This window comes from Lichenostomus cassidix, chromosome 2 (assembly GCF_008360975.1).
Source record: "Lichenostomus cassidix isolate B80296 chromosome 2, HeHo_3.0, whole genome shotgun sequence".
NCBI classification, from domain to species: Eukaryota; Metazoa; Chordata; class Aves; order Passeriformes; family Meliphagidae; genus Lichenostomus; species Lichenostomus cassidix.
The window spans coordinates 42,246,551-42,274,528 of NC_139482.1; the positions used below are offsets into that span (position 1 = coordinate 42,246,551).

At 42.6% G+C, this 27,978-nt stretch overlaps 1 protein-coding gene across 11 annotated transcripts; it reads left to right on the plus strand.

The window, feature by feature from the left end:
• The first annotated feature begins 62 nt into the window (after window positions 1-62).
• On the plus strand, window positions 63-27,965 carry NOD1 (nucleotide binding oligomerization domain containing 1). Of its 11 annotated transcripts, none has more exons than XM_085051223.1 (12): window positions 63-147; window positions 6,704-7,042; window positions 8,900-9,074; window positions 10,291-12,094; window positions 14,107-14,190; window positions 15,221-15,304; window positions 16,837-16,920; window positions 18,579-18,662; window positions 20,737-20,820; window positions 21,444-21,527; window positions 23,594-23,677; window positions 25,105-27,965. In XM_085051223.1, exons 2-12 carry the CDS (start codon window positions 6,827-6,829, stop codon window positions 25,175-25,177), a joined length of 2,856 nt encoding a protein of 951 aa, XP_084907349.1. In that variant the 5' UTR covers window positions 63-147; window positions 6,704-6,826; the 3' UTR covers window positions 25,178-27,965. The 11 variants fall into 11 exon arrangements, 8 of the variants coding, with proteins under 8 accessions (XP_084907349.1, XP_084907355.1, XP_084907354.1 ...); XM_085051227.1 differs by lacking the exon at window positions 63-147 and adding an exon at window positions 173-232; XM_085051226.1 differs by lacking the exon at window positions 63-147 and adding an exon at window positions 3,002-3,238.
• The last annotated feature ends 13 nt before the right edge of the window (window positions 27,966-27,978 follow it).

The following is a 27,978-nucleotide window of genomic DNA, read 5'->3' on the forward strand; positions in this document are numbered from 1 at the left end:
CGCGGTGTCGCTGAAAGGGAAGCCTTCGACCATTCCTGCGCGGGGAGGAGTCGCTTCCCGCTGGGAGGAGAGGCCGAGTGTGGGGCGGGAGGGGTGAGGGAAGCGGCCGTGGGCTCCTCCCTTGGCCTCCGTGCCTTGGCCGCCGTGGTGAGTGCCGGGGCAGGGCCGGGGCGCAGGCGGGTCCCGGGGTCCGGCTGCAGGCCAGCGGCCGGCGCCGGGAGGGGGCTGGCGGGTGTGAGCCCGAGAGTCTGCTTTCTGTAAACCAGAGTTTCTGTGGGACGGCGCGAAAGGCTTGCGGGGTGGGAGGGGAAGGGCTGCGCCGCTCCTGAGGCAGAAACTTGGGGACTCCTTCGTGTTTCCTCAGGAGGGTCCCTGCCGGCCCGGCGAGGCGGCGGCTGGCGGTGTATGACAGGGAGCGGGGAGCGGGGCCGGGCAGCAGCGCCCGCAGCTCCTCGGCGTGGGGACAGCGCCGTCGTACGAAACACAGCAGCGCTACCAGGCGTAAATGGTGTTCTAGATGCTGACGAGGATGTGGTGTTCCTGAGGGCTGTTGGGGAATGGTGGCGAGGGCCCAGGGGCGGAGGAGGCGGGCGGGATGCATCGCTGCCCTCCTGCCCTGGAGCCCGCCTGCCCTGCCCCGTGAGCCTCGGGGACGGGGTGTGCAGTGAGCCATTTGCTGCCCCCAAAGCCGGAGTGGAGATCCCAACCCATGCGCGGACTGAGGCGGCACTCGCTTAGGTCCGGTGCTTTGCTCACTTCAGTCGAAAGAAGCTGGAAGAGAGGCAGGCGGGAGCGGTTCCCCGGGCAGGGTGGTACCCCGTGGCGTGGCGTGGCATTCCATCAGCTGCAGCTTCTAGGATTCACTGCTGGTGGAATGTGAAAATAATAAATAACAGGAAAGGAGCAGTTGCAAGTTTATAGACAGCAGTAAATTGCCCCCTCCTCCTCTATATCTTAACAAAATAATCGACAAGATTTCTCTGATTGGAGAAATTGTCTTTGCTTTCTGGTAATGGTTCCATATTATTTATTGATCTTTTCCCACCGGGAAGGAGATATAAGGAAGCCACATGAAGTCTTTCTGGCAGGGGCTTCTTAATGCATCCAAACACTCTATATAAAGTTCTCTTTCTTTACAAAGGAATCTATTAAGATATGTAGGCGCAAAACCTGTGAGGGATGTGAATATTTCTGTCAAAGCTGTGCCTTTTAAAGAAAAGCTTGTTATTTTACCAGATGGAGGCAGAAATAATTTCTTCTGTGTTCTTTATATCTGTTGCTCTTCAAATAACTAGGGATGCTTACAAAAGCTTATGATACAGTCAGAAAAGAGAGAGAGGGGGAAGGGAGGAAAAACCACTGAAAGATGCTGATCTCTGTGACCCCAGAGCAATGCAAGAGCCCGTGGGTTGTAATGGATTTACACGAATGTGATGTTAACATATGGCTCCCCGGGCATTTATTGACATATGTAGCATCAGTGATGATAGTTAGAGATTGTGAAGTGGGGTGTGATGAGTATGCTTTAATTCACACAAACAGAATAATGTAAGATCTGCACAGGGACTGTACAAGTTCTACCAATGCACCGTTTTTGCTATAAAAATAAAAGACTGGGTTTTAGTACCTTTGGGAATACATTGCATTGCTTCTCATCAAACATGCAGACTTTTTGTGTAGCATATGTGCCCATTTGCCTCTGATCTCAGCATGTTTTTTACTCCTCTTGAACTAAGTAAAATAGCTGAAATTCTTTTCAATGTGAGAGCTGCTGTGTGGAAATAGGTGTTTTATTCACTTATTGTAGACAAAGACTGACTGCTGTTGCATGCATGACAGAAGATGTGGAAAATCAGTCTCTTTTCTCACTCTCCCAATGACAGCAAAAAGTTGAATTTATACTGGCCTGACAGAGTCCAGATTACCAAGCATGGCAAAGTTTCCAGTTCTCCTCTTGCTGTGATGACTCTGTAGTGAGTAGCTGGCACTGTAAAATAGCTTTTCTCAGGAAACAAATCTGACTTGGAAACACAAAAGGCACAAATTTTCATGTGAAATGGAGCATTCTTTTCATACAGCCACGTCTGGAAGAATAATTGCATTTTGAATGTTACGGATAGAAGGCTATGCCAGTGGGGACTCCACTAGCCCTGGGCTGGCACTCCGGTTTGTGTGCTTCACTGTTGTCCTGCCAGTTGTCCTACTAGGTGCTGTGCAAATCCTGAAGATATTCCAGCAACTGGCTCTAGATAGCTAGGTAAGTAGCATAAGACTTTATCTCGCAGACAATGTAGAGGAACAATTCTTGTCAGAATAGCAAAACAGCAGAAGTAGTATTGACTGAGTTTTCAGCTCTTCAGAAATATTCTAGATAGCTGCTAGAATAAGCTGCTGTAAGGGACAGTTGTTAATTAAGTTGCTCCTTGTATTGCCTTTACTGCATCATCCTACCCAGTCTCCTTGGGAGCAGCCAGCTCAATAAGAACTCAATTCCCAAGTTGACCCAAAAGTGGAGGTGTTTTTTAGCTATTCTGTAAGATCTTTAGCCTCTTTATCTATAAACAGCATTTACATTTTACAAGAACTTGTTTGTGATAAATCAGTACATTCTTTGCTGCCAGGGGTCTTGCAGCACTGGAAGTGGAAGAGGCATAATGGTTTTGTTAGAAGAAGAGCAAGGAGATCTTAGTGTAAAGAGGATGTGAGAAGGGCAGGGCCTAGAAAAATAGAAATGTTTATATGCTTGCACAATGCTGAGAGTAGAGGGAACTCAGAGGAAACACTAGATAAAAGTGCCAGTGCCTTCATGCAGAGGCTGTTGGCGCCACTGCAGCTTATTGACATGGGACTGTACAAAACCTTGCTGGAAGCACTGATGCTTTTACCATACCTCTTACTGTGACAAATTTCATTTCTCTTTTTCATTTCCCTCCTTATTCCTGGCTTGATCCCCATCTTGCTTCCTCTTTGTTATTCTCAGTTACACAGGTTTATGATAGCATTGATTGCCACACTTGCTGTTGCCTCTCACACTGCTTCAATCCCCGTCAACATTTCATTTGGCCAAGGCCCTGTCTTGCCTTTCTTGGCTTTTGCAGCTGGTGGGTAAGCACTCTGCTCTTGGGTTCTTTTTAATTCCTGCTAGTCTGTTTCCTGTCTTCTTCACCTGATGGACTTTGCTGTCCTCAAAATGGCTAACTGAATTTCTTGTCCTCTGACATGATTGGCAGCATCTTCGGTAAGTCATGTTGTTTTTTTTTTAATTTTTCCTCATAGGACCAAGTCCATTCTGTTCCCAGATAGGAAGCTTTTCCCTGTGAGTTTCTCCTGTTGTCTCCTCATACCAGGCTCCTGCTTCACTCAGGTATCATCTGTCTTGTCTGTCTCCGTTTCTCCTTAGGTGTTTTGCTGTTTCAGCTACTCTGTCAAACTTGCAAATCTTTCCCTTTTTCTTGCTCGTTTCTCTGAATAGATGTGTTAGAACAGGTGATCTGTTTTGACCATAACTTGTAAGAGCCTTAAGGTGTCTTTCAGAAAAATTTATTCACTTTAGCCCTTTCAGAAATGGAAGGCAGTACACTGAGGTGTCTCACATTAATGTATGTCTCAGTCTGTTCTAACAGCATCCCCATGACTGATGGCAACATCAGTCACAAGAATTGCACTGGAATTGAATCCAGCATCTGGAGGGCCCAAGATAAGGCAAAGAACACTGTAAGCACTCTAGTAAGGAATTGCTTTCAATGCCTATTTATAAGCTGCATAAGCATTTACCTTTAAACATACCAGATATGTAACCTAGCATTGTAAAACTAACAGATCCTTTCACAAGAGACTTAGCAACCTTGTGTTCCCTCTCTGAAAAAATTCACCTTGAAGCGCTATGGAAGCTGGCACTCTTTCCAGAAAGAGAGGTGATAGGCTTGCAGATAAGATGGGTACCTGATGTTGTCACACATTGGCCTCATGTTTTAAAAAACACCAAAAAAAAACTCCAACAACAACAAAAAACCCCCAATAACACAAAGAAAGTCCTAGCAAAACAGAATCATATATGTTAAGTTTCTTCATACAGCTGATACACTTTGTTATGAATACATGTGGCAGGAAGTCTTTCTGTTCCAGCACCATTTAAGGTGTCCAGCTCTTCATCTAGTATGGATTTTCTTAATCTGTGAATGGTGGAAATTTCCATTTTTTCTTATTAAAAAGGACTGATGAAAAGTACTATGTACTCCAGAACTGGGTGGTGTGGGTTTTTGCCTTAGATTTAATATTTTCATTGAAAATATCACTGAGTACGTCATCATGCACAGAATTCATATTGCCAGTTCTGACTTGCCTGCTTGGCATTTTTGTTCTTTCTCCTTTTCTCCTTGATGTTTAGTCTCACTTTATATTCCTTTTTGATTGGTTTCTTGTTTCTCCGTTCTCTTGCACATCACCCTGTGTGCCCTGTCCAGCAGCATATGTATGCACACCCCTTCCAGTAGCAGCCAGGATTTGTACTGGCTTGGACTTAGTCAGATGCAGGGCAGACATCTTTTGGACCTTCTGATCATTCCATATTTTCCATGTTCTCTCCTGCTGCTGCATTTCTTCTTTCTTATGCTCTATGTAGATGTAACTGAACTAGTGAAGAAAGTACTTCTATTTGGTTTGTACACTTGGCAGCACTTTGGATCATTCTTATGGTTTTTTGAGTATTTGTCTCAGTTCTTACAAAGTAGGAAGAAAAAAAACGCATTAGAATAATGTGGTCCTAGAATAGCCAAAGCAAGCAGGGAATGTTGGGCAGATGCAGTATCTGGAAAGGAAAGACTTAATATTTCTTTTGCATGTTTTAAGGTGACTCTGTCTCTTTAACTAAGAGCCTACAAAAGCTTTAGAGAAAATGATGTTTTCAACATGTTTGGTCTTCATTGTCGAGTTCATTTATGGAATGAACTTTTTTTAACAAAGAGATGTGCCAGTGTAGCTTCTAGGAAGCTGAGTGACTCAGAAATCAGCCACTTCCTCGGGTGGGTCATCTGAATGGCGTAATGAAAGGTTGATTTGTCTGAGTAGATGAAGTCACTTACTGGTGTGGTAAAAAATTCACATTGCTTGGTTACATTCCTTTTGTTTGAAACAGTTTTGCCGTTTTGGGAGTTGGCTGTGACCCAGAACAGTTGTGCTGGGGATTTGCCTCCTCTCAGCCCTTGGAGAGCCCAGCCCTTAATGCAGTTATCTGTATCCATGCAGGTCAGCAACCCTAAGGTTGGACCTCTTGGGAAATCCCGAGGAGCTAAGCTGGTTTACCCTGCTGGTTTGAGTGTAGATAGTATCACTAAAATGCAGTAGCATAAACTGTGCCTTTCTCCAGCATCAGGCAGGAGAAGCTTCCCTGATGCAGACTGCAGCTTTTGATATAGAAAACCCATAGAAGTGAGATTGTTCCAGGAGCAGGTCACGTAGAATAATCTGTGAGCTGGCAGGGCTCAATTGTAGCTTGCCAGGGGAGTGCTGGGGAGCATTTGAAAAAAGTTTGCCATCACTGTAAATATCTTGGGATATTGTGAGGATTTTGTAGCAGCAAAATTGGCACATTTACAGAATTGTTGGAAGGTTTTGTCTTTTGTTAATATGACTGTAATCAGAATCTAAGAACATTCTTCCAGATTGCGCTTGACCTGCTGAAACAGCAGTATGTTTTAACTGTTACTGGGGGATGTCAGTCATTTGTGTTGATCATACAAACTCTTGTTGTCTATGTGGAGGTGATTCAGTTGTGACCTTGGCAAAAAAATAGCTTCGTGCATGGGAAATCGTATGTGCAAGCTTGTACCTAAATAGTACCTGAATGAACTTATTATTGAATTGTAATTACAATATAGGTTCATGCATAATATATGGTAGGCACATTAACTACAATTAAAAGAAGCCCTGCTGTAGTAATACAGTAGAGAGCAGTCTGATCCTGATTCCTCTTGCTTTATGCCTTGTAGAGAAAAATGGGAATAAATGGACATGTAGAAAGAGCTCCCAAGAGGTGGTCTGGAGAACAAGGGCATTCACTGTGTATATATTTGCAGGCAAGGAGAGAGCATTCATGCTAAAGAGTATGGTTTCCAAATAACATCCCTCCTAGTGTTGGTGAACCTAGTGTCCTGAAGCTAAACTCTTCCCTAGTTTAGCTAAAATTGTCTCAGACTTCACAAGGCCTTGCTTTCAGGAACAGGTATCATCTTGGCAGCACTTTATATGGAGTCTCTTGTTGTAACAGAGAAAAAGCAAAATGAATTGCTACTATAAATTAATTCCTCCTACAAAATTAATTGGTATGAAGTATAATTTTATTCCGTTTATTTCCTTGTTGAAATTATGTTTGGACAGATGCCCTGCTTTGTCTACTGAAACATGAAAAGTTAATAAAAAATATTAAATTATGCACTAGGAAGAGGCAGTTAATAAAGCCTATGCCAGTGGTAGTGTTTGAGGCAAGCTACAGTAAAATACTGGTACGGGAGGGAGACTGCCTGTTGTAGATATTGTATTTTTTAAAACCTAAACACATAAAGGGAAGTACCTAAGGAAGGAACCTTATTAAAAAGTTAGCCATGATACCACACAGAGTTTGGGAGTGTTCTGTGATGTCTAATTGAAGGATGTATGTGCATAGAATAAGGTTTACACTGAGGTTCTGTACAATTACTTTTTGCAGGCTTGGTGATGTGAAGGACAGATTTCCTGTTTGCCCGAAGTTAAATCGAAGCTGTCAAGTCACTACAAATGGACAGTTTGTCAAAGATGAGGCTTGGTGGAGCAGCTTCTTGCTATCTCAACTATGGAAGGCCACCTACATGCTAATGTGGACATTTCTGTGGAAAAACCTCCGGGAGCAAGCCCTCCATCCTTCATTGCTTTGCTGAAGATTCATCGAGAGCTTCTGGTCGGTAGGATCCGAAACACCCAGTGTTTGATTGATAACTTAATTAAGAACGACTACTTCTCCACTGAAGATGCAGAGATCGTTGTCCAGTTTCCTACTCAAGCAGATAAGGTATGATTTTTTTTTTCAGTAGCCAGTGAAACTTGGTTACTTTCAGTTCATCACCAGGTTCTAGGGGTTTATCTGACAATTTTACATCTTAGTGTATTTTCTAATCTTTGTTATTTTGGAGATTCCCCACCCCATTCCTCTTGGATGAGTGTCTCCAGCACATCCCTGTCCAGCATGGCTGGCACTGCTTACAAAGCCTGTTGGCAGCTGTAAGAATTAGCAGGGTGATAATTGCTGTTCTTTCCCTCCCAGCTGCAGCTTTGTCCTCTGATAAAGAGGTGGCCACATGGTTGTTAGAGTATAGGAAGGAAAATCTGCTTTAGGATGCTGTGGGACAGATCATCCTGCTTTAGGAGACACAGAAATGAAATACTGTTTTACAAGTTAATGATTGTGTGTTGTCTGTATGAACACGTTCCCTTCTATTTAAAGACCTATGTATGTTGTAACTGTTATTATGGAAGATTGATATATCCTGGCATATTTAGGTTTTTAATTAATCTTTAGACTTCAGTAACAAAAATTATTTCCTGGTCATCTGTTAGGAGAAAATTACCATGTACACAGTTGGTCTGTGCATCATAACTTGAAACAACTAAGGAGATTGTTTCCCAGACCAACCAATCATGCAGCTTCAGAACATTGTCACAGTTAGAGGCAGGCAAACCATAAAATATCCAAAGACCTTGGACTTCACCAACAGTGCAGATTTTCATAAAATAATCATTCTTGCTGGCATATTGAAATGGCAACACAGTGTTCACACTGTGTATAGGGTCAAAGCTGAATGAATGCACACAGTATGATTATCTCAGTTTCTTATTGTTCAGCATAATATGCATGATTGTTGTACCAAAGCTGAGGGGGAGGCCATCCATCAGGAGTCTAAGCAGAGACACAGAGCAGGCCACAGTAGTGTAAGTAAAGTGGACTCTGTGGGAGCTTCTCTAGAAGGCATAAAATTGCTTTTTGGAGCATACAAATTGTCAGAAAAAGCTCCATGTGTTTGCTGTGCTACATGTACATCACCCTGCTTTAAGCTCACAAGAGACCACAGTCTGGAAACCCTTAGCCTGGTTTAGAACTGCATTCTTCATTCATTTCTAGCAAGGGGGTCCAGGCATTCTAAATGTGCCCCCGGATGATGGCAGAGGGTTTTGTACTAGGGCTGCCTTGTACTGGTGCACAGAGATCACCCTCTGCCTTGTCTGTGGAGGTGACACTTAGTGCTGAACTGCTCCAGACACTGCCTGGTAGCCATTAGTTTTGGTAACAGCTGCAGGCAGTGAGGCCATTGTACCTCAGAGAGAGCCTGAAGAATTGAGTTGCTGTGTTAGAAGGAAAAGTTGTAGGGTTTTGGCTCAGCATTAAGATCCTGGGAGAGATTCAGCCTACCCTGCTCTGGACCTAGCTGCATCCTGAGGTAAATCAAAATGTGACTTGAGTATTTACAAAACAGAGGGTGAATTTAGGGCACGGAGAAACCACTTCTATTTTCATTTTAACCAGCACAGGATTTAAAATACACTATTTAGCCAAGCTGAGGAAATCCTTTGGGTTCCCTCTTGAGGAGTGGTATTTATCCATTTTTTTTTCTGGTTAGTATATGATTGAGCTACAAGGTCAGACCTTAACTTGCAGAACCATTGCAACATTCTCTTGCCATGTTCAAACACGAACAGCAGCTGAGTTTTGTGATGGTTCAAATTCAGAGCTAGGTTTTGAATTCATCTTTTTGAAGCATTGGTTTTGATTTTGGTTCCCTGCTCCAGTCCAGAAAGGGTCCTAAAATAGTTGACAAGTGCTACTGTGATAAAATGCTGTGTATCAGTGATCTTTCCTGTGGTGTTTCTTCAGGTTCGCAAAATTCTAGACTTGGTTCAAAGCAAGGGAGAAGAAGTTTCAGAATATTTCATCTATGTCCTGCAGAAAGTCACTGATGCTTACTATGAACTTCAGCCTTGGCTGGATGAAATAGGTTATGAGCCTTCAGAGAGCATTTGTAGTAAACCTGTGGTAAATACAGACCCAGGTAAGTAAGGCCATGCATCTCTATCCCTTCCCTTAGAAATACCCTGCTTTGTAGGAAACTCCAACCAGGTGACAGAAAAGTAAGAGTCTAGGCAGGCACAGCCAGGGAAAATAATTGTGTGCTTGCTAGCAGTGTTAGCCAGATTAAAAGGCACACTATATAAGACAAGGCTGATGCTGATAAATTACATCCTATTTTGTGAAACTCAGGCTCTTTCCGCATTTGTTTGTGGATACGTAACACAATGGCAAAATCATCTTGTGCCAGCTGTGGTATTTTTGAAGCCTCTACTACAATTTATTAGCAACACTGTGATATTTTGGCAATGCACTAGCCAGTTTTTCATGATGAGAACAGTCAACAGTTGGCCAATGAGGCAGGTTGCCCGGAGAGGCTGTGCAGTCTCCATGCCTGGGAGACTGCACATGTCCATGTTTTCAAGATCCAACTAGACAAAGCCCTGACTAACCTCATCTGATGTCAGAAATGATCCCATTCTCAGGAGGAGGTAGGACTAGACCTTCTGAAGTCCCTTCCAACCAGAATTGTTCTGTCATCCTGAATTATGATCTTTGTTTAAGTATTGCAGGAATGATTTCCTCTGGAGAGGTTTTCCCATGCTACATAAATACAAGAATTACTTTGTCCCCATCTGAAACAAAGTTTTTGTTGACAAACACAAGCAAACATTGCACAATAACTGAGATACTCTCTTTTTTTGTCATCTTTAAAAAATCTTTTGAGGTCCCTGGCGCTTGGTTTCTAAAATGCATAGCTTCTATGTACAATAATATAAATGGCCAAAGAAGTTAGGAAAGAATTACCATCTACCTGATAGAACTGCAGGAAGAATATAAATACGGTGAAATTAGTGACCAACAACTCCAACAAGCCTTTGCAGAGAGTGAAGCAGCCTTTCACGAAGGGTCAGGTGCTTGGCTTTGAGTCTCAGCTGAAGGATAGCAGCCCCTTACACCAGTGCACCATCAGTACTGGCTTTCAGGAAGTGGTGACTCACATGTGACCTTTCATTAGCACCTGAATTTCCCAAGTGAGTGATGGTGACAGCACAAATAGAATTAATCTGCCAAAGAACCATTTTCACATTAGAATTACTTTTGTTTATTACCCCCTCTGAGTTCCCAAAGAGGTGAGTCACTGTATACATAGGTTTTTAAGTAATAGTCTTTTTAATAGGAGTTCACTGTCTTTTTAGTTAGCAGGTATTGTCAGAAACTCAGACATGAAGTGGGACGGGACTCCAAGTTTGTTACGTCATACGCTCAGAGGGAGGAGATGCTGCTTGAGGAAATCTACTCCAACAGTATTATGGAGCTGGTCAGTTTTACTAATGAGAGTCTTGGCCAAGTGGGTCAATTAGAAGCCCTTTTTGATGATGCAGTCGGGCTAATTAATGAAGATGGAGAGGCTATTTATGTCTACGGTGATGCAGGAATTGGAAAATCCATTTTATTGCAAAAGATACAAAGCCTTTGGGCCAGAAAAGAGCTGGACATAGGGACCAAATTTTTCTTCCATTTTCGGTGTAGGATGTTTAGGTGCTTCAAGGAAGATGAAGCCATGTGTTTGAAAGACCTGCTCTTCAAATACAATTGTTACCCAGACCAGGACCCCACAGAAGTGTTCCATCACATCTTGCAGTTCCCTCATACAGTTCTTTTCACATTTGATGGCTTTGATGAGATCTATTCCAGCTTTGATCTCAGCAGTGTACCTGAGATTTGCTCACCTAGTGAACCCATCCACCCCCTGGCACTGCTCATAAGCCTTCTCAGAGGAAAGCTTCTTAAGGGATCCAAGAAAATTCTTACTGCCAGGACAGGAACTGAGATCCAAAAAAACATCATTAGAAAGAAAGTGTTGCTCCGCGGTTTCTCCAGGAATAACCTGAAGGAATACACAGCTATGTTTTTCAAAGATGAACGGCAACGAGCACTGGTATCAAACCAGTTGGAAGCTAACCCAAATCTCTGCAGTTTGTGTTCAGTGCCTTTATTTTGTTGGATTATCTTCAAATGCTTTGAACACTTCCATTCCATGTTTGACAGCCACGAGCTTCCAGACAGTTCTGTTACGTTGACAGATGTATTTTTGCTCATGATTGAAGTCCACCTGAACCGATCTCTGAAAACAAGTTTGCTGAAGAACAGTATCAGGAGCCAAGCAGAGATGTTCAAATCAAGAAAGGAAACTCTTTTAGCTTTGGGTAAAATGGCATACAAAGGGATGGAGAACTCTTTCTTTATCTTTGAGCAGGAGGAGGTCTCATCCGCAAATATCTCAGAAGAAGATTTGCAATTGGGCTTTCTCAGAACAGTTAAAGGTTACAGTGGTTGTGACAGTCAGGCCACGTATGAGTTCTTGCATGTAACGCTTCAGTCTTTTTTCACAGCTTTGTTCTTGGTTATCGAGGAGAAAGTGGGTGCCAAGGAGTTACTTGAGTTTTTCAATGAATGTTCTTCCACTGAGACTGCCCAGCCTACTTGCCTTCCTATCCCCTGGTTGAAGAAACAACTTGCAGGAGAGGATCCTTTCCGAAATAACGAACACTTTAATTTTACCAACATGTTTCTTTGTGGCCTACTTTCTGTGTCCAAGCAGAAGCTCTTCAGACATTTAGTTTCACCTACAGTCATTAAGAGGAAGAGAAAAACACTCATCACATACCTTCTGGCGAGCCTGAAATCTCGCCTGAAAGGCTACACTCGGTCCAGGCTTACAAGCTACAATCAGGTGCAGGTGCAGCCCAACTTTGTGTGGATGCTGAGGTGCCTGTATGAGACTCAGAGTGAGAAGGTGGGGAGGATGGCTGCTCGCCGCATGCACGCCAACTACATCAATCTGGCCTACTGCAACGCCTACTCTGCCGACTGCAGTGCCATTTCCTTCGTGGTGCACCACTTCCAAAAGCGCCTGGCTCTGGACTTGGACAACAACAACATCAATGACTATGGAATAAAACAGCTGCAACCTTGTTTCAGCAAGCTTGCAGTGATCAGGTAGGAGTCTCTGGAAGCAGGTGCTTGCTTATCCTTGGTTTATTCCACGAACTGGTGGGCTGAAGCAATTGATCTTGGAAGTGGAGAAAAGTGAGGATTCCTGCTGCTGGAAATTAATGTTTCAGATCTTCTGAGATCTTTGTTCATCCAGTCACAGGAGCAGGGATAAGATGTGAATTTGGAAACAAAAATGGAAAGGCCAGTAAGTCCTTAGAAGCACAGACTTTTAAACTTGTAGGTTTAGTTAGCTCCATCTCAAATTGTTTTGTCTCAGAAGAGGATATTTAGGAGAGAAGTGCTTAAGAGAGAAGAAAGGAAACAGAAGCACATCCTCCATTATCTGAAGATTGCCTGAGGCCATCTCTGCCCTTGGTCATAATGGGTGAGGGAGGATCTGCTATTGATCAGAAGCTCTAAATTTCTTGCTTTTGCATCCTGCCAAAATATCTGGCTTTCATAGGACAAAAGGTATCATGTAGTACTCCATGAAAGGATGTAAAGTCTTCAGATGTGGTGTTTCCCTGAGGTGAAGGGAGGACATGGCTTGGTGTGAACATGGAGAACTGACTAACATCACAGGCCAGATTGTTTCACCTCCAGCCCTTTGAGGTTGGGCTATTTAGCTTTGTTTATTGTCCAAACATTTATGTGCAGAAAATCAGGAACTTCATATATATCTTTGTAGAAGCTTCTTCAGCCTCATGAGAATTTGGGTTTTTAACAACTGGATTTATTCCTCCCGTTTGGCTGTGCTCTGCTTTGTTTTCCTGTAGGAATAAATGAAAGCAAGTGAACTTTTTTTTTTTGCAGTTAGCTGCAAATTGACTGACCTCCCAAGGGAAAGCAATAGGGAAACTCCTGGGGAAAATGCATAAGTATGTAAGACAAAACAAAGAAGAAAAGGCCAGCCTTTCATTCTTTGTCCCTATCATGTGATCGATCATGCCATACACAGTGTGGTCTTAACACCATCCCCAGCGCCAAAATAGTCTTCTAGGCTGCCTTTTTGTCTTTTTGGATCTTCAGATGTTGGAACTTTCATTTCTAATGAGCAATTTCTGCAGGTCAGGAGATGTTGTTTCCAAGAGCTTAGCCATCCCTTTCAAAGAAGCAGACTGTTCTAATCTGTAGAAACTGTGTGATTTCTCCCATGTGTTACTGCATTCCAAAGGCACCAGGTTGCTAACTAGCAAAGCTTAGGGAGGCTGTTGGTGGTAAAGGACTCTTAACAGGGAATGTTCAGCTGCTGAGTTTGTGTACAAACTAAATGTGGTCAAAGTGTTTTCACAGGGACAGCTTTACCCAGAAAATGTGATTCATCACAATTGGAATGCTTCACTTGAACCTGTCCATTTAGTGAAGGTGAAAAAGCTAGAGAAGTTACAAAAAAAAAAAAGGAAAAAAAGCAACAACAATAAAACCCACCCCAAAACAACTGTGAGAATTATTTTTATTCTGTGAATGACTGACATTGATTTGTTTCATGTCTGGCTGGGACAATAAAATTAGAAACATCTAGCACACCCATGGGACCACAGTTCTGTTTTCTGGCCAGGGCTTTTCACAACCTTTATTTGGTGAAGCCTGAATGTGTTGTGACTTTCAAGATGCCTGGCTTTCACTAGGTACTCAGAGAAGATTGCAAGACTGGTAGTTTGGACAGCTTGCTTTTGCTAGCGTGTTAAGCAGACTTTCTTCCTGAAATCACAGTAAGCACAGGAGGAGGGTGAGATGTTTATCTGGTGTCTGACTTCCTAGTTTTTATTGTTCTCAGTTCTGTGGACAGCTTCCAGAACATTACCTAGGAGATTTGAGTTTTCTGATTTTTATCATTTTTGGAGTGAGCCGTATGAAGCTGAGCTCACATTTCCCTCAACAGCTTTTAATAAGTGGCATAAGGACTTGTTAAAGTAGCAGAGGAAAATGCATAGGTCTCCAGTAATTTGTTAACTCATGGGTTATGAACAATTGTAATCTGTACTGACTCAGACTTTTCATTCCCTTCTTTCCAGGCTCAGTGTGAATCAGGTCACAGATCACGGCGCAAGGATCTTGTATGAAGAACTCTCCAAGTACCAAATTGTGTCTTTCTTGGGGTATGTACCCAGTTGGGGGCAAAACACTCAGTAGTGATACTTAGAAAATAAAACTCCAGTGCTGACAGTACTGACACAGCAGAGGTGGGGTGGAAACTACAGTTACCTCCTCATTTAGTGGCCATAAGCAAAGCAGCTTTTTTTATCAGCAATGACTCTGTAACAGTTCACTGGGACAAGGACCACAGCTTCCTCTCCCATCACACTCTCTCACAGCATTCTGCTGGCATCAAACCCCTCTGTGACACAGTGTGCATCACTGTCAGGTTACTGAGCTGTGTGAGCATGCTAATTTTATACCAAAAGCCTTCTGCTACAGAAGGAGAGAGTGCAAGCAAGAGAGCATGTGTAGTTACAGCCTGCTGTTTTCTCTACTGTAGGCTGATTTATTTCAACTATGCAAAGCAGATGCAGCTTGGTAGAGACTGGTGTCAGGAACATGCAGTTTCAAGTGTCATGTTCATGATACCAATTTCTTTCAAGAGCTTAATTAGTTCTTAATGAAGTTGAAGCTGGAAGGCATGTTAGCTCTGACTTCCTGCTCTTGGTTAAGTAGCTACATAAAAATGACTTTTTGAAAGGTGAACATGAATACCAAGAATAACTTTTTTCCTCCAGTGCCCTAATGTAAGTACAACTGCTCAGGTATCTGCTCTTCAGTAATATTTGCAAGGGGATTTTATGACTTTTAAAGACCAAAAGTACATTATGGTGTTTTCTCTTTTGACTTATCTTCTGGCAATATTATTTCTGTACTAGCACAGGGATAAAGGGAAGCTTTGTTTGCTTGTGGAGACCATTTATTTTAAAAATGTTATAAATATTCATGATTTGCAGTCTGGTCTCCTTATATTTTGTATCTAGCCCATCACAATATGAATTATATATCAAAGTAGAAATACAAGCAACTGTGAATATGTACAAAGCCGCACAGAAAAGATAGATGCTATGTGTGCATCATAAAACATTCAGGTTGTAAATATTTAACAGCAGTAATAACCTATTTTTACCAATGTGATTTTTCTTTAAGCTTATACAGCAATCAAATCACTGATGTTGGAGCCAAATACGTTGCAAAACTAATTGAAGAGTGTTCAAGCCTAGAATATGTTAAGTATGTTGGATTTTCTTCCTTTCTACAGTATCCTAATTAAGGTTAAGCAACTTGGGAGGGAGAGTAGAAAAATTGTATTTAAAATAAAATATAACTTAGGTTGCAGTTGTATATTTTCTTGCAGTAGTCTGTCAGTGAATGGCAACAGGTGAAACTCTTGAATCCATAGTCTTTTCTGGAATATAGCAGTGAGTTAAAGGAGTGCATGAGACCTGTTCTTTACCTAAATCAGTCTGAGCACCTGAGTGAGGCTTAAGTTGTGCACAGACCTCACTGCTGCTTCCAGTGGGCAAATTCTCTTGGATTTAGTACCAAGCTTTTTAATGTCTGATCTTTTATGGGTCAGTGGGGTCAGGCTGTGCTGGTGTCCTACCTCAACTCTGGAATTCCCAAAACTCTCTTGCTGAGTTGTTCCCTTTAATTCCTGGAACTTCCCCAGATAAGAATGTCTGGCCATGCACATTGGTTGGACTTAAAGGTAGATCATTAACCAATGGTTTAATTGTGACCATAGCAGAAACCAGAGGTAACTGCAGCAATGTCAGCTTCTGATAGGAATGTAGGAACTGGCAGCCAGGGACTCTTGGGTTCTAGTCCTTGTTCTACCACAAACTTGGTCTGAAACACCACGATAGCCACATCCTTCCTACTTGAAATATTTGCAGACTTTTGAAACCCAAGGGCACTTTGGTTCTTTCACTGCTTTGACGGTGCTTTGCTTATTTAATTTAGCTTTCACCAAAAAAAAAGCCTGTTGAAAGATGGTTACTTTCAGGCTGCATTGTAATCCTAGAGATTGTTGTGAGATGGAGTGCATGTTCATGTGCCTGAAGTCAGCCAAACAAGACAGTTTTATATAAATGTAGTGGCTTTGGGAGACTGGGGGTTTGGTCTGTTCTTTAAATCAATCTATATGCAATTATTTCTTCCTTGAACTCCAGCCATTTGATATCCACATAGGCCAAAAATAGAAAAGGCCTTGTGTAAAATGCCAGCCGGAGACAGGGACTGCTGCACTGACCTATGTCACTGCCTAGAGCCTGTGCTTAGAACAGAAAGACTTGAAATTATTGCAGTCTGTGCTTATCAGCTGCAGTCTCCTCTGGAAACACACAATCAAGAAATATTCTGTTCCATGTGGCATCATGAAACATGCTGCATGTAATTCATGAGCTCTGTAGCAACTGCCGATAACTATGAATTGTACTAAAAACAAGGCCGGGGTCCTTGCCCCGAGGATCAGTTCCTAGAACTCATTTCTGACATACTGAGCACCAAACCCAAGACTCTACTGTCATACTTCTGATTTGGAGGGTTTACATGCAAAATATACAAAGGACAACATAAAAGTACGTAATTCAGTCAAAGGTCAAGTGCCTGCAGTATTTTTTTACTCTAGGTTAATCTTGGATAACTGCAGGCAGCCTCTGGAGTTAATTAGTCTTAAATACTTGTGTGGCTTTCTGGACTGGTGTTCTGATAGCTGCACAGTTGTAAGTGGTGCACTTCATCAATTTATATATTTTGTGCAGAATAGGAGCAAACAAAATAACAAGTGAAGGAGGGAAGTGCCTTGCCCAGGCCATCCAGAAGAGCAAGACAATGTTTGAAATCGGGTAAGTTCAGTGCTAAGGAGCAGAACTCAGGGCTTGATCTTGGCAAGACACCTGTAAATCCATTAGGATTCCTTTTTTTCATTCTTACCTTCTCTCCTCCTGCTATTCCTTCTCCCCTCAACAGCAGATTAGAACAAACGAGTGTAGAAGCATAGCCATATTTTCCATGGAAAAGGAGGGCTCTTTTGTTGTTCTTCAGTTCACACAATGTTTGGTTTGGGTTTTGGCATCTCTTTTTTTTTTCTGCTGTTCTGACAGAACCTTAAAGGAGAGACAAACAAACAAGTTTGGAGAACAGTATGTAAAGATAGCCACTTTCTTTATGGCAGCACAGCTCCTCTAGAGATACTTGGTTATTTTTAAGTCTGTGTGGTTTTATGACAATCGGCACTGCACCTAGTTATTGAGTGTCATTGTTACAACTGTCAAACCTTCTGCATCACATCCTGATAAAGTTGTGAGCTGGGAGAATAAAAAGGAATTCACATCATCCTTTTCTCCTAGTCTGTCCCTAACTGCAGAGTCCGCTATTATTGGAAAGAGGTCTGAATCTACTCCAAACCTTTAGTTTCTGCCCTCTTTCTTAGGAAAGGTGCTAGGTTTGATTTATTTTATTTATTTTCTCCCCTCTTCTGGCAAATCCCAGTTTCTCTTTTTGCTCAACAGGAGAACATATTTCTTAAAATTTCATACTTGAATACATGGAATTAAAATGTCTGCTAGGCCACTGTGAAAATCACAGTAGCTGTGAAACATGAAAATCAAATTTGTACAATCAGATTTTTGGCCTTTCATTTTGTTGTTCTACAACATTTCACAAGTACAGTGAACAGTCTGCACACTTCCATGTAGCTGGGTCTGCTGTGCTGTACTTGCTGTAATTTCAGTGAAGGACTCCTATTTTTTCCTTCGGGGGAAATGATCACTCCAAATGGATTCAGGATAGCTTGGACAGAAATGTTTAAACAAATATATTCAGCGTTTAAATAGCAAACTGCACTGGGTCTTAAGGACAAGGAAATTCTGGGGAACTTACTGGAAGTCTGTGTGTTTAGATACCACAGAAATCAATTGATTTTAAAAGAGCTGCCAACTAATTACCCATCAAGCTGAGTATGGCTCTGAGTCATCAAGCCATGATCCCTGTAAAAAACCCCACGACTTAGACCTCAGCAGAGGTGCTTTTAAACCTCATAATACAGAGTGAATTTTCAAAGTGGTTGGTCTGCATAGAAAGGCCATGAGCAGATACTCCTAGTAAATGTTGATCAAATCTCTTCAGCTTGTACCATGTTCCCTTCTCTCACAAAATAACCCTTTGTGTTATCAGGGGTTGTTTTGCCATTGGAAATACTATTCCTTACCAATGTGCAGAAAGGTGAATCCCAAAAGCACTCCTGCTGCAGCAGGCTGTCTCCTAGAGCTGCCTCTGTGCTGTGGCCTGACGGTACTGGTGAGGCAGCACAGGCTGCTGGTGTGGTGTGCAGGGAGTGGAACATACCTGCCTCAGTGGGGAGGGTACCTGCCAGGTTTCTCACAAGCCTGGAAGACTGTGAAGTAATCAGGGAGGAGGGGAGGGGAGAGAAACAGGGAGAATGCATTGCCAGGACTCAGTAGGGCAGCACAACTGATATCTCCTGTTCTCCTCTCTTCACTAGGATGTGGGGTAATCAAGTTGGAGATGAAGGAGCAAAGGCGTTTGCAGAGGCCCTGAGGAACCACCCCAGGCTAACAAATGTGAGGTAAAACACCAGCAGAGCCAGGCAGCTTGGTGTAGTGCTGGCTTTTCCATCCTGCTATGAAGCAATGTATCTTCCCACCAAGTGTTAGCTTGGAATGCCATCTGGTATTGCAGCCTTTGCTGTGCAACCAAGAGGTCCCTGGTGCAAGCAAGAGGCCAGACTGTGTCAAAAAGCCCTGTGCAGCCATTAGGCAAGTTAAAAATACCACAGGACTGGCATCCTTTCCTCTATCTGCACCTCCTCCCCTCATGGTGCACAGAGTTCTGGCATTTGTGAAGGCACATGGTCAGTGGGTGCCATTTTGATCTGGGAGCATTAGCAGAAGGAGGCACCAGCTGTCACAGAATTGAGTTCCCAGTGAGTTCAGCGTTAACAATTTCTATTGAGAAGGTGCAGCAGCTCTTACCAAAGTACTTTTTAGGCCATAATATGTTTGGGTAGGGGCTGGGACATTCTTTCATTTGGGCTCATCCTGTACTCCAGAGGAGCTACACCACCACACATTCAGTGCTGATGAAATGTCCTCACTGGAGTTCAGGGATGGATCTCAAACTAGCCCTCTGGAAGCTATAACATGGGTGAGGTTGGAAGCACAGCAGGGGGAGAAGTCAGCAGTGTTAAACAGCCCATTCCTTGCCAGACCTCTAAATGCTGGCTGGGGATTTAAAGATTTAAAGATGTTTTGGAGTCCCTCCACACAGCTGGAGCACTGGGTTCATGGTGACCCTTTCCATTTGTCTTTCAGTTCCACTGGGCTCCACGGTGGGGGAGCAGACAAGGCTCCTTAGTTTCCCCACAAGGTGGCACTTGGCACTAGTTTCTTCAGAAATGCTCTGGGAGTTTGGGGATCTCTGGAGAGTTTATTGCTGCCACTTCAGATCCAGGGATTTGAGAGCTGGTGCCTTGTCCTCCTTTCTGCAAGCGGGTAGTCGAGCTTAAAAATTAAAATCTGAACAGGTGCAGTGACCTAGATATATTTAAACTTAAAAGCCATCTGAAATAGCCATCTTCCCATAATTGCACAATCCATCCAGACTTGAAAGAAAACATTTTGAGCTTGAATCAGAGCTGAGGGATTCTCAGATGAGAGCAAATATGCTGATGAATGTGTTTGCAGAAAGAAAAAGGAGTAACTGTACTGTCTCGAGCTCGGGTTTGCTGGCACTTGTGCAAGGTGAATCCTCTGCTCTGCAGTGTACTTGCTCCTGGGTTCATTTCTTATCTCCCACTGGTTAATCTTGCTCCGTGACTGGAATTCATCGTTAGCACCAGTGGGAGTTTTATGTGAAAACCAAGGGAAGATAATCCCTAATACTTCAGTTTACTTTATTTGCAGTTTTTAGGCCTGGTCGTGATGGACTGAGAATATCCAGTTTCAGCTGAAGCTAGGAGGGACTGATGCTAATACATACTTGTGCCATTGCTCTACTTGGTTCCCCTTTCTACCTTTTTTGAAGCCTTGCATTATTTTGAGGGGGGAGATGCTTTTTGAACTCTGAAAGCCTGGAGCTTAACTTTAATTGGATGATTTTGCCAATGTCTATTCAAAGAATGAAGGGCAGATGAAGAAATGTTTGTGGTTTGTAATGGAAAGCATTTACAAGCTCATCTCTCCATACTCAACACAATGTGTTGTATTTGGAAGAAGAATAAGGGGTTTGGATGCCTGAAGGACTTAAAGGACAAAGTGCCCAGTTCATACAGGGATGACAAATGCTTGTAAAAACCTGTGTACTGCTAAGCAAAGCTCTTTGTCCTTGTTAAAAGTCTTGGCTCTCAAAATTACTGGGTGCAACTCTGCTGTCAGCCCCAAGAGCACAACTCACTGACAGCAAATCTTGTGGCCTGTATGATAGACCTGCACTCAGGCTGCAGCCTGTGAACTGCTCTCACTTGTAAAAGGCATGAGAACTCAGTGGTTTGCTAAGTATGTGAGCCTTTGAAACACACAAATGCTGACCTGTACAACTGGGAAGCAGATCGTCCAAGGATATCAGAAGGATATTCACTTGTATTTGGCAGTGGAAGAGCCAAGTGATGCTGTTTCTTAGACATTTGTACCTTTACTTCACAGTCTCGCATTCAATGGCATCACGACAGAGGGAGGCAAAAGTATTGCTGAAGCCATGCAACACAACAACTCCGTGAGGATATTCTGGTAACTGACAGTGTGGTCCCTTTCTCCTCTTCTTCCTTTTCCAAAGCAAAATGCTGTTTTATTTCCTCCAATCCCATCGCCCCTCCAACTCTCCTCTCCTCCTTCTCCCCCTCCCCTCATGCCCTCATCCCCTATGCTTTCACAATCAGCAAGCTATAAAATATCCCTTTGGAAAAACGTGGACATAAGTAGTGGATCAGCAGCATGTGTCCTTTGGGACACATTCCAATGACCCAGTGTCATGCCTCTCTCTGCTCCCTCCGTCTTGGTTTCCCCATCTTTTCTATTATCTGAAGTCAAGTTCTTCATCCTCAGTTTTTGCACCTCTTCAGTGTTGTCTGTACCTTTTCCCACTACATCTCATCCACCTTCTAGACACTAAAACATCATGAGAAAGTATCATTAGAACATTGCTCAGAGAAATAAAGATCTGATACTCTTCTCTCTTTTACCTCCAGGGCTTCTCTTCAATATCTCTTTGTGTCCAGCCTTTACAAATTGCTCAGGGCAGGAACAGCACATCCCCCTTTGGCTGTCTAAAGCTAAGTCACAGACAAGCTGGAAAAACAGGGGGCTGAAAAATAACGACAACATCCTAAGCGAACATTTTCTCTCCCACTTAGGTTGACTAAAAACGAGCTGGATGATGAGGCAGCAATGAGTTTTGCAGAGATGCTGAAGGTCAACAAGAAACTGGTGCATTTATGGTGAGTTACATTCCACAGTGGCACAGGCTCTTTGGCAGTCACTACATTAAAGTTTCACCTTCCAAGTCTATGTAGGTCACAGTAACAGTTTCTGTGCATGGTCTGGATGCAGCTGACTGCTTGTAGACAGTTCTAACGGGAAGTTAATAAAGCTGCTGTCTAGCATTTGGAACCTGCTTTCATACAGGGAAAAGTTCAAGCTGTTTCTGGTAACTTTCAAACTAATGATTGATTTCATCTCTCGTTAAGGGAAAGTACTGGCCTCAAAATCAAAAGTTTCACAAAAGGAAAAAACCCAAGCAGACAGCTAGAATAGAATAAGGTTATTACAGTTCTTTCTGTTTATCATTGTGCTATGAAAGTAGCTCTTCAACCAAGAACCTACATGAGAGACACCTAAATACATGTCCCATTTGCCTGATGCTTTCTTTTAGGGCTAGCAATATACTGATGCAAGACACTCATCTCTAAGACATCAGTCCCCAGGAAACCAGGGATTATTTCTAGCAATCACAATGAGACTTGTTAAACTTCTAAGAAAACATAGTCTTGGCTTTTCTAATCCAGAGGTTGTCAGTGGATGGGGTTGGGCAGATTTGAGCTGTAAAAAAAAATAGCCATCCATTCATTTCAAGTGATCAAGAGAACATCAGAAATGGAGTCCCTTTACAAGCTTTACAAAGACTTGGCTGACCAGATTCTAGCACAGTCCCTGTATTAATCCTAGTTCCAGCCCCTTAGGAAGCATGCTGGTTGTCACGAGTGCCAAGTACTCGTAGCCTCTTTTGAAAGCAGCAGAAGCTGTGGTGCCCATCACCCTGAAAATGAAAAGGAGGTGGGGGAAGGGAAGTGTTTGATTTCTTTGTGCACAGCTGCAGATATAATCACTGAGCAGTTTGGGTTGAATTCATAATAAAACTTTCCCCAGCCAAAGCAGGCATAGTAATCAAGATAAATGTCTTTACCCTGACTCAGTATTGTCCAAGGGTTTCTGCCAGTGGACGAATTTATATTCTACTTTGTTGATTACACAAGTGGATATCTCTAAAAGATAGTGACATTTAGAGATAGTTGAACTTGAGGCAGAATTGAAGTCTTTTTCCAGTGGTTGAAAGAATCTACTGGATCCCTTTGCATTTTGATTCATTTACCAAGTGCAGAAACTCCTTTAGTGGGAATGCCTCCTTCCCTCCCTCCCTAAGAGATTGTTCAAGACACTCCAATTTTCAGCCTCATCGTGAATCCTGAGGGATTCATGCAACCAGTCACATGGAATGGTACAGCTGTGGGGCTCACCATGATAGACTGAAAGGTGAGTACTGAATTAGGCTAGGCTGATGAGTATTTTTATACTCATGCAGATGAGTGGCCTTTGTTCATCTTTAGCTAGTGGGATGGTCTACAGTGGTTAATAAGAGTTGCCTACTGCTTCATCAGTATCACTGCTTGAGGATCTTATGTACCTTTTTTTTCATCCGTCAGCTCGGATGAGACATAATTTATAGCTGGTAAGTTGGCTTCACTGGGACTAGCACCTGCTCATACCAGAGTCAAAATCAGTGCTTTATTTTTCAAAAATCTTGTTGTCTGACTAGCAACAATGGAGGATTTGACATCCTCTAGATGATAACTGCTAAAACACTAGGCCTACGCAGGCTCTGTACTCAGAATTTTCTGTACATCACTTAAAAATGTCTCACAGTCTTCTTAGTAAGAAAGCAGAGCTAAGAGGTTTGTCTGTCTCAGTCCAAATATTACAATCCCATACCACTAGTGAACAGTTCATAGCAGAAATTTGTCAGCTGTGTAATTAAAATTGCTCAGTATCTCCAGAATGCAACCACATGCAAGATTAAAATGAAGAGATTAATACTCTGAGCTCTGTTTCTGAAAGTGCATGTGGGGCGTTTCACCAATACTGTATACCATTCTCACAGATCAAATCACAGTCATTTTCTTCTGGCAGACAGTATTGCTCCTTGATGTCAAGCTGAGCGTAGGTTGTGCATGTGCTGCAAATTAGTTTGCATGTTAGATTGACTTGAAATGCTTCTTTTTTTTTTTAGGCTTATCCAGAATCAAATTACAGCCAAAGGGGTGAAGTGCCTCAGTGAAGCTCTCAAGGAGAACACAACTATTCAAGAAATCTGGTAAAGGTCCCTTTCTCAAAGGCTCACTTTGTAAACTTTCTTTCCCCTTAAAACCCTACTGGCCTTAGTAATTCCCAGCCTAAAAAATTCAGAGCAAGTTTACGTGAGACAGGGGTTGTAGTTCCAGCTGTGGATTTCAAACAGGTAAAAAGCCACTGCCATTGAAACATGTCCTTGTGTGTTATGAATGTCAGGCAATTTTCTTGGTTCACATCTGTCTGTACCACTGATATGCAGAACGTGTGTGTTTGCAGAATTAGGGCCTGAATTTATAGACCAAGTTTTGCTTGTCCTGGGTTTTTTTGTTTTTTTTTTTTATTATTTTTAAACTGCTGGACATGTTAATGCTTTTCAGGACCTAAATGCCAACAACAGGAGATACTTACCTTTAATCAGCTTTACTAATTTGGTTCATAGAATTTGTGCTTGGACTTTTTTGGGCGGTGCTCCAAACTCACTGAAAGTGCTAAGCTACAAGAAGATTAACTTTTTGTGGGATTTGTTTGTTTTAGATTAGGTGGGCATCACACAGTCACACTTGTACATTTAAGGCAGAAAGCCAAATACCACATTCCTTCCCTCACCTCAGGGAGCTCAAGAGTCAATAGAACTGAGCTGGTTTTAGCACTGCTGCTTTATTATTGAACATGAAATTTATTTTTAAATATATGTATTTGTTTTAGTGAAAGGACACTGAATTCTTGCTTAGAAAGACAATGACTCACTGTCTGACTAGTGTGTTCCCTGGAGATGTGGAAGAGGTACTTTTTTCAAAAGCCACTGTCAGCTTTCGTCTACAGTAGAGGCATCAATTCCCCCTCAGACCATTCTGAATCTTCAGACTGAAATCTGTCTTTTGATTCTGGCCTGAATGTTCAGAGGCATTCATTAACCCGAGTAATTTCATAAATCTGAATGGTTTCATGGATTTCAACATTTCTGAGAGCAGCACTTAACCAGACTGCTCATTTTCAGGGGTGTAAGTATCAATGTAGATTAGCTTTATGTAGCCAGAATTGCAAATTTTGCTATCGGTCATATCACATTTATAATGCCTGAGTACTTCACAGAGTTTTCTTCCCATTTTGTCATGGAAGACACAAAAAGCTCTGGAGACTATTTAAATGTCTTTAAACCAGCCCACTGCATGGTAAGAACCTTTGTCAGCTATGTGCCACTTGCTGAAATGCAAACAGCTGTGTTTCCAACACTGAGTTCAGTTACTGGAGCTTAGGGAGAAGCCTTGTTCCTTGGTTGTGCAGTAGGAACAGCAGTGCTGTATCCAGCCTAAAGCCAGCTGTGTGCCCTTGAGAAGCATGCAGCCAGCCCATGTGGCATTGCAAACTTCTGCACCAAAGCCTTGGAAAATAGAAGATGGCCAACAGTCACTACCTTTCTTTCACATCCCTTTTATTATACTCCTCCAGCTTGAATGGGAACCTGATAAGCCAAGAAGAGGCCAAAGCTTTTGAAAATGAAGAGCGGATCATTTGCTTTTGAATGAGGACTTCCCCATTTTGCCCAGTTGGTGTTAACAAAGGTTACTCCTACACTTGGACTGCAGAGTTTATAAAGGCTTGAATATACAGTGCTCATGGTAGAAGAGAGATACACAATAAGCTGACTTTTTATGAGCAAACTCCACTCCCTCAGCTCCATCCCTTTACCCTGCCTGTTATTCTTAATCCTTTTGGTGAGTGGGAAGTTGCCTGGGTAAATAATTAATGTTTGGTCGGTGCTTTGAAGATGAAATGCAAAGTATTAACAGACTAAATCCACCGGCAGGTGTATGCATTTTGATAACTGAGTTTAGATTTATTCTGTACAAGTGATGTAAATAATCTCTTAACTTATTTATATGTGTAAATAAAGACACACATGTATACACATGCAAGAAAGGGTGCAAGATGTACAAACTCCACCAGCTCAGAGTATTACCTGCCTCAGACCTGAAAATGAATATACACAGCTTTACCAGAAGCAGTATCTACAGTAGTTGCTTGGTGTCAATGTTCTGAACACGAAAACCTTCTTCTTGCCTAGGAATTAAGTCCCTGTTTCTCCACTGACTACAGGCAGCATTGTAGACACTGCTTTTTTTTATAGTTGGGGTTTTTTGGATGGGTAGAAATGGATGCAGCAGGCTGGGATTACTTTCAGTAATCTTTTTTTCCTATATCAAAGCCAATCCATTTTCTTTCACACAACCACAAGTCCTTACTGCCATCACTGTAAAACCATAACACCAGCAGTAAACCACTTGTGCTTCAGATTTCCAGAGGGCTGCAGAGAAACGGCTGCCTCCTGTTTTCACAGTGTTTGTTCTGGGGAGGGGGTCTGGAGAGAAATGTGAACAATTAATTAGCAGGCTGTTCATTGCCTTGGCTCCTGGCCTAGACACCATGCTGGTGGCACTACACCAATATCACGTTGCCCAGCATCAGTGGGGAGAAAGGACGATTGAAAATCAACTGCGTCAAGTAGAAATCCCTGCTCCCAGCAACAAGAAAACACACAGGAGGATTGAGATTGGCTTGGAAAGCTTTTAGTCTATGCGTGAATCAGTGGACAGGGCAAGGCAAGGGGCAGGTAGTAATAATAAGGACCAGCAAGCAAATATTATCCCCCCCAAAATGATTATTGTAACTTTAGATGCTTTAAAAGAAACCAGTTTGCAAAGGAGTAGGGTGTTTGATTATTTTTTGTGGGAGCTTTATAACCTCAAACTCTACCCCACAGTATAGGAACCTAAAATGGAAAAGCATGAGCCATTTTCCTTCCTTCTATGTTACCACCACCCAAAACTTTGAAAGACGATTCTGCAGTTGCTGACTAACCCGCAAAACCTTGGTAGACTGGAAGAAGAATTTCCAGTTAAAATGCCAAACCAATGAACCCTCACCTTACTGTCTCCCAAATCTGCCCCATGAAGCAAAGAAAATGCTTGCTTTGCAGGCCAGAGCTTCTCCATTTCCTATATGGTAGCAGACCTTTCCCAGCCCTCAATTCTGTCTACTCCCTTCAGCTCCCTAATATGTTTTAAAATGCTCATAAAGATTTTCACAAAACCTGCAGTTATAAAGAAAAAAAAGACAAAAAAGGAAAGAAAACCAACTTAGTTATTTTTCAGTGGCTTTTCTTCTGTGCCTGTGGTATCAACACTGATTTTTCACAGGGAGACAGATGAGGTTTTTCAACCATGCCAGAGGGAACTCAGCTAACTTGAATGATTTCTGCACCTGAGCCATTTGTTTACTGAAGCAAAAGGGCACACAGTTACAGATGAGCTGGATTTCAATTGCCAAAACATCTGCCAAAGCAAAGCCTTTAAAGACTTCTCAGTGACTTTAACAAATCAGACACTCATGCACCTTGTCAAAGTGTGTTTTGCCAGCCTGCTCTGATGGAAAGGAGAAGACACTGGTGTGAGGAAGGGCCTTCACCAGAGGTTTCATTTGCCTTTGTTTCAGGAAGTGTGCTCCTACTTTGCTCTAATCACGGAATTATTTGCTCATTTACCAGGTAGAAAATATGTTTAAAACTCCAGTTCCTGTTGTTATTTCACTAATTGGCTAACACAGCTCCCCCCAAGCTTTCCAGTGCAGACACATCTGCCCCATTTTTGGGCTAGAGCAGTCTTTGGCATTGCTTGTAGTGACAAGCTCAGCCCTGTTGCAAATCTTGTTCCATACCTGGCTGTTCCAAGCTGGGCATGCAAGGGATGTTTTCAGGGACAGCAACACTTACAGGGCTGCAGCAGCTAAATGCAGCCTCAGGATAAGTGGTGGCAGATCAAGCCCAAATCCATGTAGGACAGAATTTGGCAGTGATCACAGTGCCACAGACAGAGCCAATCACAGCCACTCATTTCAGAGATGATTTTGGGCAGCAAATGCTTTTTTGGACTGGGCTGAAGGTCTGAGCACAGCTCAGTCTGGGTTTGACAAAACCAAGGGGTTCATAGCATCCACACTGCTCCCAGGGTGTCTGCTTCACAGAGCATATCACAGTTCTGGGAGTCATGCTGGGCAAACTGGGAGCAGCGAGACATGCCTTGTTCATCAGCAAAGCTTTTCTGGCTGAAGCTCTTCATAGTCTTACCAGCCTGTTTGTAAGGGGCATTGGAGCAACACATCTGCAGCTTGCAGTGAGAATCTTGTTTACTCAAATTCAGAGACAACTGTAACTTTTTTAAGACTTGTTTGTAACTTGCTGAAGCCTTCTCTGTACACTGCGTCATGTTTTTCCACTCGTCCACTGTGATAATAAACAGCTTTTTAAAGAACAAGCTGCCTGCAAGT